Below are 16,992 nucleotides of genomic sequence, written 5' to 3'. Positions count from 1 at the left end.
TCATAATTCAGTATCTCCCGCGGCTCTAGTGGGGGCGAGGAGCTATGTTTTGGCTGGCTCGGCTCGTTATTGTTAAAGGTTGAACAATAGAAGACACATCTGCCCTGGGTTTTCCGAAGGGTAGGGTATCTTAGCTGGTCAGCTCTCAGAACAACATCTTAGGCAGAGAACGTCTGATTTTCTTTGACGTTAGTCAATCTTAAAATTAATACTACGATATGTCTTTTTAGGTGAATCCTAGGTAGATGGTAGTATTTTTGTTTTAGGTCTGTAAACAAAGCAGAATCAGATGGTACTATAATTAACGAGCTTTCAAATACGTCGCATCCATTTAATAAGAGGGTGAACGGGAGACATTGTGCACTTACTATCGGAAGATTTGTTTTTATTTTCTTCTAATGAAAGCGGCAGCGCGTATACTGAGCAGTCGTGAGCTCAGTCTGCCTGTCCCTGTGGCTTGTGGATAATTGTCAGCACGTTTCGCTTTTTCTAATTTGCTCCAAATCTGTCCGCCTCTGTGTGGTTGGTTAAATGGGCTGCTGTGATTTCCCCGCCTTGCATTGAGGGGAACCCGGAAGTTAATATTAAAATACCATTTAAGGAGGCTCATAAAAATTATGATGGAGGAAGCGCCCTTTGGTTAATGAGAAATAAATTTCTCTCTACCTGTTAGTAAACACTTCCTTTGGCGGGGTGGTGCTGTTTTCTGAAACGTTTTTCTATCATTTCATATTTAAAACCGAGTTTAATTTTACAGTTCTCAAAAGTTAGCAATGTGATACACAGGTTTTGTCCGATCAAATATTATGTGAATAACCTCAAGTTATATATAACATATATAAACAGTACACATTTACTGTCTATATTATTCTGTCACAATTATGTAACCTACGAATTTAAAGTTTAAACGTGCTTCTCATGGTCAATTTTCTGCTCCTTTCTGAAATTATTTTAAAATGATCAGGCTTCTCCTTCATATCCTTAAGCCTTTATCCCGAGAGGAATGTTCTGATTCTCGTCTGAGATTTTATTTTTTCCTCTTATCTGAACAAGGTCCAATTCAAGGTGATGTGCGCCAAAAAGAAACGGTTAAATTATAGAATTGAACAGCGGAGCGGCAGGTAGCCACAACCTCCTTAATAACTGTGGTGACGTCTCCCTGGAGGAGTGGTTTGCCTAGCCGTGTGTGAATGTGTGTGTGTTGTGGGAGGGGGCGCGCTGCTCCTAGTGCGCATGATCCTTCGGTTGTAGCTGCAGCAGCAGAGCTGTGGCGAAAGAAATCGTAACAGTACGAGACATGGCTAGAGATGGCGAGGGATACGATCAGACTGCGATCACGGCTGCTGATGCTCTTTTAGACGAACGGGGGCCTTAAAATTTATACCAAAAATAAAAGAAAAAATATTTAAAAAAAACAACAACAACAACAACAAAAAAACACCATCTGATTTTCATACAGAGAAACATCCAGCACGAAAGAAGGAAACAAAAAACCGCGCTTGTCTGATGTGAAGACTTCTCCGGACCTTCCTCTCACAGATCAGATAGATGTTTTGTCCACAAGCTTGCACGAATAATAATGAATGCTCAGCTGTCGATGGAGAATATTGGCGATCTGCACGGGGTGAGCCATGAGCAGGTGCCAACTACGGCTGACCTGATGAGCAACAGTAGCCCTCATCACAGAAGCTCAGTGGCCCATCGCAGCAACCACTTGTCGGCCCATGCGCGCTCCATGGGCATGGCATCCATCCTGGATGGCAGTGACTATCATCACCACCGCCCCCCTGACCACGCTCTGGCTGGACACCTGCACCCTACCATGACCATGGCTTGTGAGGCTCCCCCGGGCATGAGCATGAGCAGCACCTACACCACTCTCACTCCTCTGCAGCCACTACCTCCCATCTCGACCGTCTCGGACAAGTTTCCTCACCACCATCACCACCACCACCACCATCCTCACCAGCGGATCCCGGGCAATGTGAGTGGCAGCTTCACCCTGATGAGGGACGACAGGGGACTGGCTTCAATGAACAATCTCTACACCCCTTACCACAAGGATGTAACAGGGATGGGGCAAAGCTTGTCTCCCTTGTCAGGGTCCGGGCTGGGGGGCATTCACAACTCCCAGCAGGGGCTGCCCCCGTACGCTCACCCGGGAGCCACTATGCCCACAGAGAAGATGCTGACACCCAATGGCTTTGAAGCCCATCACCCTGCCATGCTGGCCAGGCATGGTGATCAGCATATGTCTGCTTCTTCAGCGGGCATGGTGCAGATCAACGGGATTCACCATCACCCTCACGCCCACTTAAACACCCAGAGCCATGGACAGGTGCTGGGTTCCACCAGGGAACAAAATCCATCTTCTGTGCCTGGATCGCAGGTCAACAATGGAGGCAGTTCAGGGCAAATGGAAGAAATCAATACCAAAGAAGTCGCCCAGAGGATCACCACTGAGCTTAAAAGGTACAGCATCCCCCAGGCCATCTTTGCACAGAGGGTGCTGTGCCGATCGCAGGGGACCCTCTCTGACCTGTTAAGGAACCCCAAACCTTGGAGCAAACTGAAGTCCGGACGGGAGACATTTCGGAGAATGTGGAAGTGGCTGCAGGAGCCTGAATTCCAGAGGATGTCAGCTCTCAGGCTCGCAGGTGAGCGAACAATAGGTAATTGACAATTACGTGACTATTCACATTGTTTCTGTTACCGTTATTGAGCTATACGTTGCAGCTTGAACCGTTGCCATTCTGCATCTCAGAAATACTTTAAAATAAACCGTTGTAATTTGGTTTTGACTGGAGTATTTACTCCCATAAGAGCAGTTCGTAATGCTACATAGTCAACCAATTCGGCCGTGTTTCTTGATATAAAAAAGGCATATGGAAAAATAGCACTTACATTCCTTGCCGAAATTGCACGGTGTAGTGTGTGCTGCAGCCTTTCTCACTTGTATAGCTGGTCTTTTTCAAAAACCTGAGGTTATGTTTTCAATTTGAAATATCGACCCATGGGTTCTTTGTAAAGTGATACTGCAGCTATAAATCGTTAGGATTCTTCTTGTTTTATACACCGTGAGTAGTCTGAATAAATTGTTAAGATACGTGGGTTTGTAAATATTTTGTAATAAGCCATCATCTTTGTAATTTGCAGCTGTAAGTGACGGTGAAAACAGCTTAGCGATAAATTATTTAATCATAATGCAAGTGCAGTAGCTCATTCTCCACTTGTACAACACATTTGTGTTCTACTCAGACTTCTGTTGCTCTATTGTCTTGAACCTACAGTGCGAGAGAGAACGCGGTTTGTTTTTCCTTTTTTTTTGGTCAGATACATAATAGATATTACAATTGTATTTTGTGCCGGTCATTTTTATTATTTTAAAATTCCTACAGACAAAGGGGGTACAAATCAATTGAATTCAAAACGGTTTAAACAGTATTTTGGTCATCCATGTAACTGACTGTTTAAAGAAAAAGGTTATACTCTGAAAGGCGTCAATACAGTGTAAAATACTAAATGTGTGCTTTTTGTGTTTGGTGTGATGACAAAGGGTAATTCGGTGCTGTACACTGAAATCAGTGTTTCACGCTGTATTTTTTAAGGTTTTGTGGTTTCTTTGTTATGTTTATTTTATTTTTGTGGGATTTTTGTTGTTTTGCGTGTGTGGAAAATGTTTGGACCCAGTGATGTGGCCTGAGTGAGGTTTTGTTAATTAACTGATAGGTCTCCATTAATTTGTCCCTAGAGAATGAGACAGTCAATCTGAGCGAGAGTCAGGAGCACTGATCCGTTTCACAGACAGGCAAAGAGAGCCATTTCTCCTTCAAGTGCACCAAGGAAAGATAATCTGAGATCCAAATGTGCCTCCATGCCTTTATAAAACCTGGGTTTCATGTATAGCTTTTATCGTGTATTAAATTGCTGATTATTATGTAATTCTCATTTTCTTTTTATTAAACTGAACATATATGTCATGCAATGATATTTTAAAGTAAAAAAAAAGGTAAATCATATTTGCGCGAATTTTGCATTCAATACCTACATAATATTTGAAACGTCAAGTAAGAATTTATTGCCTGAGAGTTTTATAAAAGTATTTTCCTGTTTTGTCCCTTGGTAAATTGGGGTTTTAAAATAATAACCCAGAAACACACATCTAAATGAAAGACGAATCCCCGAACGGCGAAGCAAAATACTGGCTCTTAAGAATTAACAACTTTTGATGGCCTGCTAATCTGGGAGTATTTTACGACAATTTGGTCGACCTGCGTCCCCGTTTATTTGCGCGGATCAATACTGGAAACAACCACTTGAATTAGAATATGTTGCTGGAAACCCTTCTCTGTGTTATCTGAAGGTAAACGCTGCCAATTCAGTCATACTGCTGCACTGTTACATAGAGAAACAAAAAGGTCAAGTTCTTTTCAGTAAGAAAAATGTCCTCACAGTGCCTCTTACTGCGGATTGTTTTGAGAAACACGACCATAGTTTCTAAATCATAAACCTTTTCTAAAGTACATATGCATATTTATTTTTGTATATCTACAGTCATCTTCAGTTGTGTATTTTATATGTCCTCCAAACATTGTTCTTTATCTTAGTTGATTCTTCTCTCATTTACCCTACTTAGACCGCGGGGTTATAAAAGTTACATGTAATATATTTAATAGGCCTCCAATTAATGTATTCATCATGTGATTTAAACAATACCAGTGTGTGTAAAACCGCCGGATAGGGTCTCGATGCTTTCGAAAAGAAAGCAAATTCCATGTATACACAATTCAATGTGTAGACTGTAATGCAATTGGGTATTAACACACTTGATACTTGATAAAAAATATTTTAAAAATAAAATAAAGTAGAAATAAATTATCCAAGACTACACACTGAACAACACAATGCTCAATTCTTGCTAGGAGCAGACAGAGGCGGAGTGTTTCTATTGATCGGTTATAAAGCGTTCAGAAAGTATGTGATCGGCGTACTAAGAAGTGAAATATAAAATTAATATTGATTATTTAAATTCGACGTTTTCGATTTTGCCAGGATAAGAGAATGTTTCTCTGACTAGAAATAGATACGCTGTCTTCTTCTTTTCTTTACTCTTAAGGAATTACCATAGACTTTTACCGCCCTGTGTGCTCTTTGGAAGGCTATTCTTAAACTGCTTTCAAATTTTTCTTGATGTCATGGTGCATATTTGCTCCTACTATCGTCTCACTGAGGGATTCCTGTGCTTACAGGAGTACAGTAAGAGAATATTGAGATCTTCACACTTTCTGAGCAGTCTTTCCGAATACAAGCCGCGCCGCATGTGCTCTTTAAGTCACCTTCATTGTGTTACTATCTTCCGTCAGGTTTAGTCTTCACTTCAATGCAAGTACATACCTGTACTATTTCTTTGCATATATTTATAGTATACAAACATATTTTATATTCTTTATTTTTTAGCCTATGTTAAATGGATTGTGTATATACGGTATGCTAAAAAATATTATTTCGATTTCAGCCTTTCTTAAAATACTGATTTTATATTAAAAATTTTTCGTTGTGATCAGAAGAGACCTATAACTTAATTTCCAGTATAGATAATTATTTTTTTTCCTGAACAGACCATAGGGTTTTATAGCCTAATTACTGCTAGCGCTTTTAAAATGTTGTTTTCGGTTTAATCCACCCCACAAATAAAATAAATTAAAAGAATAAATAAGTAAGTCGATGTACAGGTACAGTACATTGCTGTGGTGTGCCACTGCAATAGGGAACTAAGCCCTATTGTCTAAACAGAAGTTAAATGTGAAATAATTGTAGAAGAAGGAACCTTTGACAGGTTTCCGACACAATCGATTTTTATGCCATCGAAATTAGGTTTTTCGACTATGAGTTAGAATAAATGTTTGCCCGAATGTGTTTTGGTCAATTAAGGGAAAATATTACAAGGTGGGTGTTTTATTAGTTACCATAGGAATCAGAAATTATTTTTTCATGTGTTATGTATTAATAAAAAACTAAAGATGGCAGGCTATTGGCCTACTGCAGATGGTAGTAATCATAGTTTTATTATCGAACTTGGCTTTTGATTTAATTTGCTTTTGAGATCTCTTTAAATAAAGATAGGAAATATCCAGGCCTCTTTTTAAAAATATAAAGAAACACAGATAACGACAGGTTTGTGTTTCTATAGCAGATTCTTAAGAAAATACTCCATATATGACTAAAATAAGCTGAGTACGAATTTTGTTTTGAACAAAGCAAACTGAAGATCAAGTGGATTTTACGAATGATTGGTCTCCCGTGCAGGTACGCACCGGCATATATACAGTATATATATATACTGGTATAGCGACTTTAGCGTTTTCCATCGTGTGTTTTCGATGGCTTACAGTGGCTCTTTACAATGTTTTACTTTGGACGTGTGAAGTTATCTTGGTATTCTGTATAATGATTTAGCTAACAAATAGTAACCATCTGATCAGTGGAGTTTGAGGGAGCACGATAAAGGCGAGATACAGAGGCTGTTGTTACAGGCGATTGTGGATCAGTGCTACAGTCTATGGGAAAATACCCCACCTGCGAGATTCCTGGCTGTTCTGTTGTCACCGTGTCCTTGTAAACTGTTTGATTTATAACCAGCTAATACAGAGCCTCATTTGCTTTTTTGTTAATATTTATCTAAACTGGAGACATTTGAACAGGCTGTTTTCAAAACAGCGTTTAGAATATTACTTTAATGACCGTCATAGAGGCATTCAAATCCGTGATAAATATTCTGAGAAATCCCGCTAGAGCTTGCTTAGGGAAGAAAAATCTATGTGAATCACCAAAAATTACAATAGTTTCGAGAATTAATTATTAAGCTTGACTGCAGGTCATACTCGACTAACTTTCGAAATATGACTGCTGTGATGAAATTGGTGGTGCATTGGATTCTTAGACTTTGAAAGCACAAAAATCTGCAGACATTTGGCTGGATTGCTGACCAAAGGTCAATGAGTAATGTAATGATATTTAAAGTGTTAAGTGATTAAATCATGTCCAAGTGATTGATCGACCGATTGATAGATCGATTGGTTTAAGGCTAAAAAAGATTTTATTTAATTACCAACAATGTAAATAATTAGACAACTTCGCATTCCAGCCTCGTAAGGCAGCTCGTCTCCGTGAATGCTTTGTTGTTTGAAAATGATAAATTCATAAATGTGAAAAGATTACTCGCTTTCTAATTCTGCATCAAGGCATGAAAACTAGTTATCTTTTTCTTGTTATTTTCGTTTGGAAAATGATTCCAGTGTGTTTGCATATCGTTGGCCTATATCAGTTAATAATTTACGGTACTGTAGGCGAGAATCGCGTTGAGGAAGTTTGTAGGTCACGTCTGCCATCTATCGTCGTTGTTTAGGTACTGCACAGAGATTTACACAAACGCATTTCATGTGTGATCGTAATCGTGAAGGCAGTCTTCATTAAAGCAGAAAAATGGTAGAGAATTCATTGAAAGAATCCATTACGTTTCCTTCATTATGATAATTTGTTCTCTCGTATTCCTCCTTTCACTCGATGATAACAGTCCAGTCTTGGTTTCTATGTAGACTATCTTTCAGCACCACGGAGAGTTCTTTTTGTCAATTGTAGAAAAGAAGCACACCGTGTCTGGTTTCACTGAAATCTCATCTCCTGTCAGACAAATCCCTGTCCAGCATTTCCGTTCTAAAATCTAGAGTATGATATGATTACCTTCAAAATGGAATTTCATCTTTACACGTCTTTGCAATAGCAGGTCTCTACGCCTTTAATTTTGAATTGAATACCACGATGGGTCATGATGTAGCATTGCTGTCTCGCAGCGCAGGGGATTGATCTCAATTCAGGACTTGGGGTGCTATCTGCGTGGAGTTTGCATGTTCTCCCCGTTGTTGTGTTGATATCCTCTGGTTCCCCTGTTTTCCTCCCAAAGTCCGAAGACATACGGGTAGGTTACTTGGCTTCAGGAAAAAATGGCCCTGGTGTGAGTGTGTGCCCCGTGATTGTCTGGCGTCACGTCCAAGGTGTAACCCGCCTTGCGCTCGTTGCTTGCTGGGATAGGTTCCGGGAGAATGAATGGGTGTGTCATCGAAGTGTATCGCAGTTCGTTAAAAACTAAAATCCAGAGACCATAGGACCTTTCTGTCTAGAACTACTCGCCACGACCGCGCTAAAACGGTCCGTTAACCCCGTAGACCTCACGAAAAGTAAAGAGCATTTGGACAAAATGAATTAGGAAAAAGTTACAGACTGAAAATTTACCACTGATTCCGCACTTTCACAGATTTTGCTTAATAATTGGTTCACATAACAGTCTGTTAACGACGTTATCATGGCGATGGTGAGGAAGATGCGCTAGAAAAACTTTGGGGTTTAGGGTTTAAAGAAAAACATCGTATCGATGCAGTATGTTTCGTGAGTACTCATTGTTTAACATTCCTAATTAAAACTGGTAGGTAGAATGACCCGTTAACCAATTTATAGTTAAGTATTAAAAGTGTAGTTGCCCTTGTCTTACTGCAACGGATACCCAGGTAATACACGATATTGATAACAGGTGACAAGCAGTGAATTACGCATTGCAGTTGTAAAACCGTCAATAAAACTTGTGGTCACTCTATCTTTCAGACCTTAACATTTATCATTAATTTTCATCAAACTGTACAGGAACTCGATACATATTAATACAATACTTGTGTTAAAACACACATTATACACGTTATACACATTACTACAATTTTTGTTGTTAAAACGCGCCATAATCCTGAAGAATGATCCCTGTATGTTGGAATAATTTATTCCCTACGTGAGTGGGTTTATTCAACATTTGTTTTAACCAAACGGGACGCTTCAAATTTTCAGTAACCTGATTGGGAGAATTGTTTTTTACAAGTAGACTGCCCCTAATTATTGGTAGCTACGTGAGAAATACAAGTATATGTCATATATATTTCATCAGGCTACATCATTAGAGGTGGATGGTTGCGTTTTGGCTCTCTTCTCAATCATTTTCGATGCTCATCAATGTAGGGCTGCTTCGATTTGACACACACATCCCTTGTTGTATTGCCATTTGTATGTTGTTGGTCCTATTTGTGCTACGTTGTGTAGTGTATCTGTAAACAGTGACATCAGTGTACCTAGACATTCCTCTTTACAATGATACCTGTCCGGTAGATAACTGTCAGATTATGGAAGCCAGATAATTACATAAGTTGTTAAACTCCTATGAGAACGTGAATTTACTATTATGGATTTTCAGTCATCAGACAGCTTGCTAATCAATTGCATTTGGCTTTCTTTTCAGTTTGTAATGCCTCCTTCTTTTTTAAATGTGTGTCAGGCTCCTGTCCTTACATTTTCACTGCAGACGAAAGCAGACGAAAAGCAAATCTGTCATTCACGGATATCTAACAGTTAAATTGTAGCTTCCTAAGCTTGGGCGTAGGCGTTGACCTGAGTGTTGTTATTGATGACGCTCAAGTCCCGTCCCTTGCCCTTGTAATTGACATTGAAGATTTTGCAGACATTGGCTGAAGCTTAACTGATGCCGGTCCAGATCGTCGCTCTGTATACGTGATGAAATCGCGCGTTTCCTTTGCAGTGTGTTTCATGAATTGACGCAGTTCCTATATTTCTGTTTTTGCAGCGTGCAAGAGAAAAGAACAGGAACACGGCAAGGGAGAGAGGGGCAACATCACCAAAAAGCCAAGGCTGGTCTTCACGGATGTCCAACGTCGAACTTTACATGCAATATTCAAAGAAAACAAGCGTCCGTCCAAAGAATTGCAAATAACCATTTCCCAGCAACTGGGTCTGGAGCTCACAACTGTCAGCAACTTCTTCATGAACGCGCGTAGGAGGAGTCTGGATAAGTGGCAAGACGATGGGAGCACCAACTCAGCCAACTCATCTTCCTCATCGAGCACTTGTACCAAAGCATGAAGGAATAACTGCTGACTGGACCTCGGTGGAAAAGCTTTAAAAAAAATACCAGGACCTCAAGAAGACAGTTTTTTTTTTTCCTGAAAACTGTTTGAGAAAAAAGACGATACAATATTTATAATATCCAAAGAAAACCAAAGACTTCTTTCACCTGCATTATTAAATACGTGTTCTGCAACACACCTTAGTGGGACATCTTGCAAAAAAAATACACTGGTCGTGCACCTTCACCCATGATCATCGTTTGAAGTATTTGGCTGTTATGGTGGTTTGAAGCATAGTGGTTCTTGTCATTGAATGGACATTATTTCTGCCCATGAGCCATTGAATTTATTTTGTTATACCACGAAGGTGTATGATGTAAAATAATGGAAAAAAAAAACACTGTGTACGTACCAGTGGTTAGGGACCTTGTAGAACTGGCCTGCGATATGGGTTGTGCTGTGGCACAGCTTGAATGTTGTGGAGTCGTTTGTGTTCTGTTGAATATTTATTCGATTCCTGTCCGTCAGGACTTGAACCTGGGAGCTCAAAGATCCGGCTGTAAGTGTTCAGACTTGGTGGAGCCAACTTGAATGTCACCGAACACAGTAGTGCTTTCTTCCTAATTGTTAAGGAGTATACAGGAAAACCAGGATACACCACATACAAAAATATTCCAACTTATAGCAGTAATAATTACTTCTAATGTTATAGCATACCAAAGAAAAAACATTATTTTCCAATGCAGATTACCCAAAGAGTACTTCCTACAAGATTACTAGGAGCTTTCTTTATGAAATGCAATTTATCATGTAAAGAAAATGTCTGTTACAATGTATTGTTTCTTAACGAGAGTTACCAAATGACATGGTTCAGTTGAGTTTAATTTTCTGAATTATTATTCCACTTAACAGGTAATAGCTGAATCCAAATATTTGTATGATGTCAGTGGGCATACATCTTATTGAGCTTTTACTCAGAAAAAATGCAATGTTTTTACTCAGCATTAATCTTACTACTATTTGATCGCACAATCAAATCAAAGATCTGCAATATCCTTTGCTACAGATCAGCTCATATTGTTTTAAAATCTTATTTTTAATTTGATAGTGACAGAAGGACACCCAAAAGCAATTAAATGTTCACAGATGAACAATTCTACATAGAATTCTACATTGATTCTACGAATCAAGGAACTTTAATATGAAGTGTAACTTTATTGAAGTGTATAGGCTACCATACTCGATTTCCAAACACAAACAACAATTTGGTGTGAATATGATTGACAAAAGCCTTCTGATATTTATATAGTGTGCTTATTTTGACAGCCTTTCTTCTGAGCTTTAATTTAGAAATACAAATAGCTTTATTGCACCAAGGAGTTAAAATCATCTCACCATTCACCTTATAAGACAGAATAACCTCTAATAACTCATAACAATATAAGAGATTGTTCATTTGTTTAATCTTCAAAAGTGGCGAGCCTTATCTGTTGTTTCTTTTTCATTTTGAATGCCTAATATTTTCAGGGAGATTGAAGGCACTGCTTTCTAAATGCTTTAAAATATATTTTGTATTAAACACTTACTAAATACCAGCTGCTAACAACCAAAGATATAAGCTTATTCATTAGCATTGCATTGCAAAACTTCAGGCTGAATCAAGACCTTATTACTTCCTTGCCAAAGCTGATCCACAGAGTATGTATGACACAGGTCAAACCTGTCTACTAACATTGCACCCTATCTATAAAACTCTCCTTTGCACCAAATGTTCAGGAACATTAGTTTGGAAATAAAGCTTTATAATATAATTTTAAAAAGTCAAAGTAATTTGTCCCACACAAGCTGTTTTTCAGATGTTTTTAGATAAATTACATAGTGCATGCAATCAAAGTGATAGCATATAAAATAGTTTGCTACCCAGGTGTCTTTTTCAGCCACATGATGCATCTTTAAAGCATGTACCTACAATTTTTATTCATTGTATGTATCCAAAAATATACCAAGATATAAAAGGAAAAGTGATATGTCTTTAAGATAAACCTGATTATAAAGCATCTTTTATGTGAAATGTTACGGAACAGTGAATTCAGATACTGTATATAGCATACCATTGATGTAGCATTGCTACTGGTGTAACATGGAGTAGGTTGAAATACATGGCCCTGAGGGTCTGACCTACAGTGTGACACAAAGGGGAAATTTTACTAAATTAGAGCTTCGACTATTTTCAGAGAAGACATCCAATTTTCCACCACATCAAATTAACACCCCTCAAGGACAATAGGATCCTAGTAATTACTGAAGTTTTCCCCAAAGAACACCTGCCATCAGAGTTCCAAACCAGTAGCGTTTTCAGACAAATCAGTGAATAAAACAAATCAATTACAGTGAGGTATATTAAGTTTGAAATGACACTATGTTAACAATCAGAAGAAAGGTGCTTCTTTCTGATTATCAGATATCCCATGATTATTGGAAAAAAAAGTTTTAGCACGACTTGGCTTGACATTCATTTAATATAGATATTGCATTCGCTTTTGTGCTTTAATTATTTGATCACATATTTCAACACATTCAGGAGTTATTTTTTAATTCATTCAAAATAACGAATATGTTTTTTGTATAATATTCCTAACAGAATTTAGAATTTCTTACCAAAGCCGCCATAAGAGAGATTTAACCAGTCATCAGAATGTGTACAGTTTTCCGTCCTGAAACCCCTCTGTCCTCACTGCTTGTGAAACTGCAGTTGACTTAAATATAAACTATAGCACAGTAAGATGGATTTCATTGTTTCTGTTTCTTTGAAGTTTCATAACATCCCTCAATCTACTGAGAATGGATGGAAACTATGCATTTAACAAATGGGAAGAAAGCACTGTGTATGCCTATGATATCCTGACCAGGGTGCATTCAAATTGAAGAGGCCCAATGAATGAATGGTAGTCCACGGTTTTAACACTTTTCTGGCCTTGTTGTTTCTTGTGGTGTGGTTAGCTTTACAAAAATATATTTGGTAACCATTTACTAGTATTACAACGAAGAAGCAAAGTTAAAAAATAGCTGCTTCCACATGTTAAAAAAAAAGAAAAATGTGTAGAAATCTACTATTTATAGTGTGAACCAAAGACGCTACCTCACTCGATTTCCATTTGTGATTCTAATCACATTGATGATACCAAAGAATACCAAAGATTTTTTTCCTGCACGGCCTACATGAATGAAGTGGTGGATTTTTGGTGTCCTTCCTTCCTCCCCTTGACCTTGACCTAACTCAGTGTAACCTTTCTTCATTAGAGAAAACCAATATTTAAAAGCTATAGGCAAACATGTTGCAAACTTTGTAAAACTCACAGGACGAGTGCCTTGCTTGAACCAAAGTGTTAAACCACTGTTGACCTCTATGATCTCACCTTATACTCTATGAATACCTCAGCCTCTCGAAAGGCCACTATCGAAGACAAAAGGAATAATTCTTTCACTGTGGTGCTTTTGCCAGTGCAACCATGCAATGAAAACATACCAAAGGATTTTTTTTCCACTTTTTTGCTGACAAACCAAAGCTCTTTCCTTCATACACACGCTCCTCCCTCCTTGCCCTATTGCGTCATCTTTAGGAAGCTCCACCATGTAGGTCGTGCACTGCTTTTACCAATTTCTCTGAATACCTCATAGTAATAAATCCTTAGGGTTATGTTGTATAGAGAGTCTATGTGATTAAGGCAGAACTTAACTAGTTTGATAATTGTTACCGTTACTTCAGAAAAAAAGCTTTATAATTATTTATTTTGTAGTTTTGGCAGAACTGCCCTGTTTTGCTCACGGAAGATGTGTTTTGAGAATTGGTGTAGTGTGGCAGGAAAGAAAGAAAAAAACAGACTTTTATTTTTTATTACGATTTTTTGTGTGTTACTCTAATGATCGTAGACTATTCTTTTTTACAGGGTAAAACCAACTGCTGTGATAATGTGTTTATATTTTTCCCTTTTTGCTACTTATGTGTTGTGATTTGATTTAATTTAATTGCATTTTTTGTATTGCTTATTTAATCACTACTTTAATTTATGCATTTGTAGAAAATATAGATTTGTATATAGTAGGGTTTGGGAAAAAAAAACAATACAGAAAAATACAGCCAAAGTTTTATGTTACACCTTATTTTTTCATGCTTAGATATGATGAAGGAGTGGGATTTTTTATTGCAGGGTGTACCTTCAACTATGTCTCAGCAGGCACTTCAATATGTGTTATAAACACTGCCAGATACCAAAAAAAGTTGAATTGCCAATGACAACAAGGTTTTAAAGATGTTACTTTGTTACTCAAAAGGCAAAAAGCAGTGTATGTGGTTTTTTAAATTATTTTGACTTTTTAAAAATGGTTCTTTTATGGGTAAGACTGCACATCCAAAGATTTATAAAATGAAAAAAAAAATGAAAAAAAAATGTTTAATGTTGAAAAGCACTGGCATTTGTGAGGTAGAACTTTTGAGTTTTCATTTGACCATTCGCACAGGTACAGAACGTAGAGAGCGTAGAACTTTGTAGACAAGCTAACCTGACCTTGGGGACATCCTGTTTAATGTACAATCTGAAGCTTTCCAAAAAAAAAGGACTGCAAGTCCTAGTTACTTTGCTGGCTCATGCACTGAGTGAGATGTGGACTTGATAGGGCAGCCGGCCTGCCAGGCAGCTGTGACACACTGCTGGGTATATTTTTTAATGTGGCACTGCTGTCTAGTTCCCTCTAGTATCTGTTACTTTGGGTGCGTACTCGTGTAATGATAATGAGCAAAGTCTAATAAATCTGCAAAGCAACTGAACCAATCAGTGTGTACGTATATATGAGACTGCATGGTATGTCATTTACAAAACAAGAATAACAACAACACTTGAATTATTATCAAGGATGTTCCTTCCTCATTAGGTTGAAAAATGAAAACAAAACAGGCCCATGCATTAGGAAAGACCGGCCTATCACAGGTTTATTTCAGTGGTTTTAATATAAAATTACTATAGCAAATGATATTTTTGTTTTGTTATCAGCTAAATATGGTTTTCTTTCTCATAACAGGGGTTATTATGCTCTAGATGGAGGGATTTAATAAGTAGTAAAGGTAGACTAATGTGATTTTTTTTTCATCCACCACTATAAAGGAAAGCATTCAATTATCTTATACATCCAGGAGTTAGTATTATATTTTACTCCAGCCAGTTTTAAAACTAATGGCTACTCTGCTTAATACAGTAATATGCTTTCAAAGCCCATATGTTTAAATAGCAAGTCATCTGTATTTTTGCCTTTTCAGACAAATTGAGGTGCACTTTAAGGGGAAAATATTTTTAGATGCTCGGAATAAAGAAAAAGCACTGCTAACTTTGTTACATCTAAAGCCTGCATAGGCTTTTATTGTATAAAATACAATAAGATTGAGCAAGAACTAGAAGGAGTGAACAGATCTTCAATAGAATGTGTATTATCCAAATTGAAATGGCATCTTAAGACATTGGGAAAGATTAAAATTAGGCCTTTAAAAGCAAGAGAAATCGCCAATGTAATGTATCCTCAGTCGCCAAACTCCAGCTTGGACAAAATACAGTTGTTGTTTTTTTCTACAGACATACTGTATATTGTTATTAATACAATTCCTGAATGTATAACAAGAATCTGGCATAGTTTCAGACAACATAAATTAAGCTTTAACTTTTTTGACAAATTCAAGTGTTCCTTCAAGTACAATCCTATGACAGTTCTTCGAAGTGTGTGTGAGTCTTATTATGGCTATGAATTAGCAGCTTCAAGAAAAAGGGGGTCTCCCACATGCAAGATAGCTTGACTACTAGTAACAAAACTGAGAGCGCCAAAGACAATCACCGGAAAAAAAATGATGGGTAGCTATAGACTCTTCCACAAGCAAGAGGGAGTTCTTCCAACAGTGAAAATTACAAAGAGGTTTAGAAGGTTTTGATAAAAGAAAAAATAACTTGCTTACATTTTTCAAATTAGAAAGCAGTAGTTGTTTATGCGTTTGCATCTGCATTTCAGACTAAGTGATTCTTGTATCTGATTACAGTTTATTGCAAATATTTTGTCAATCTCTCCCTTTCTCTCTTTCTCTGTCAAGCGCTTCTTATGTATTTTTGTGTGTAGCTGAAAAGTGGGTATTACTATAGGCATTCCTCAGGTTTCTTTAAACAGTAGGTATTTTTCCTGTAATGCTTCACAGTTTTCTTTGTAATTTAGTTTCTGTTTCTTCCGGCTTTGCTACTGTTCTCTCTCTATGCCGTGCAATATCATCTGCTGTGTTTGCTAAGCAAAAAAAGAAGCAAGTGATGATGTCATCATGCTTTTTCAGTGTTAAAATGTTTCAGCGTTTCTGTAGTCACAAAAATGTAGAAAATAAAATGTTGGGTTTTCCAGCACTTTATATTTGGATTTGGTCTTGTCATTTTATCTCACTGTTTAATCATTTGTTCCTGTCTGTATTTTTATTTTATGCATGAATTCCAGTCTCACATGAAACCATTTGTAAACTAAGAATACACCTTTATACTTCTCTGTCTTCAGAAAAATTATGAAACTTTCAATCAAGAAACATTTTGCTTGTCTTGAGCTAAATTTGTCTAAATTTCCCTGAAGCATCTATTGGCCTAACTTTAAAATCCAGCATTATAGTAGTATTTTATTCATTTACCTGTGAGTTTTAAAACTCAGCGGACCAAATTCTTCTTTTACTTCTGTTTGTCTTTCTTTTGTCCAGCAATGGATCTAGCAGAAACATTTCTGGGGACAAAACTGGGAAAGCACGCTTTCAAAGACTGACAAAAGAAACATGAATTACTGTTGTTTGTGAGCCAATATATGTTCTTGACAAACTTTATTACCTTTGAAAGATATGTGTTCAAAATATTTCAAATAGTTCAAAACTGTGTAAGTGGTAAAGCCTGTTCACATCAATCAATTTAAGATTACTATCACCATAATGTTTAATGATGGCTCTGTGGCTAAGGATCTGCGCCTGTGGCCAGAAGGT

The 16,992-nt window shown here is 37.6% G+C and overlaps 1 protein-coding gene across 2 annotated transcripts; it reads left to right on the top strand.

Annotated features, from left to right (window-relative positions):
• The first annotated feature begins 1,128 nt into the window (after nt 1–1,128).
• Nucleotides 1,129–16,392, top strand: onecut1 (one cut homeobox 1). 2 transcript variants are annotated; one of them, XM_088640909.1, is made up of 2 exons: nt 1,129–2,672; nt 9,677–16,392. In XM_088640909.1, the coding sequence occupies exons 1-2, from the start codon at nt 1,580–1,582 to the stop codon at nt 9,970–9,972; spliced, it is 1,389 nt and encodes a 462-aa protein (XP_088497035.1). In that variant the 5' UTR covers nt 1,129–1,579; the 3' UTR covers nt 9,973–16,392. The 2 variants fall into 2 exon arrangements, with proteins under 2 accessions (XP_088497035.1, XP_088497036.1); XM_088640910.1 differs by having other exon boundaries at nt 1,132–2,657.
• The last annotated feature ends 600 nt before the right edge of the window (nt 16,393–16,992 follow it).

Source organism: Lepisosteus platostomus, chromosome 7, assembly GCF_059453375.1.
Source record: "Lepisosteus platostomus isolate fLepPlt1 chromosome 7, fLepPlt1.hap1, whole genome shotgun sequence".
Lineage (NCBI taxonomy): Eukaryota > Metazoa > Chordata > Actinopteri > Semionotiformes > Lepisosteidae > Lepisosteus > Lepisosteus platostomus.
This window is presented reverse-complemented; position numbering and strand designations above follow the sequence as displayed.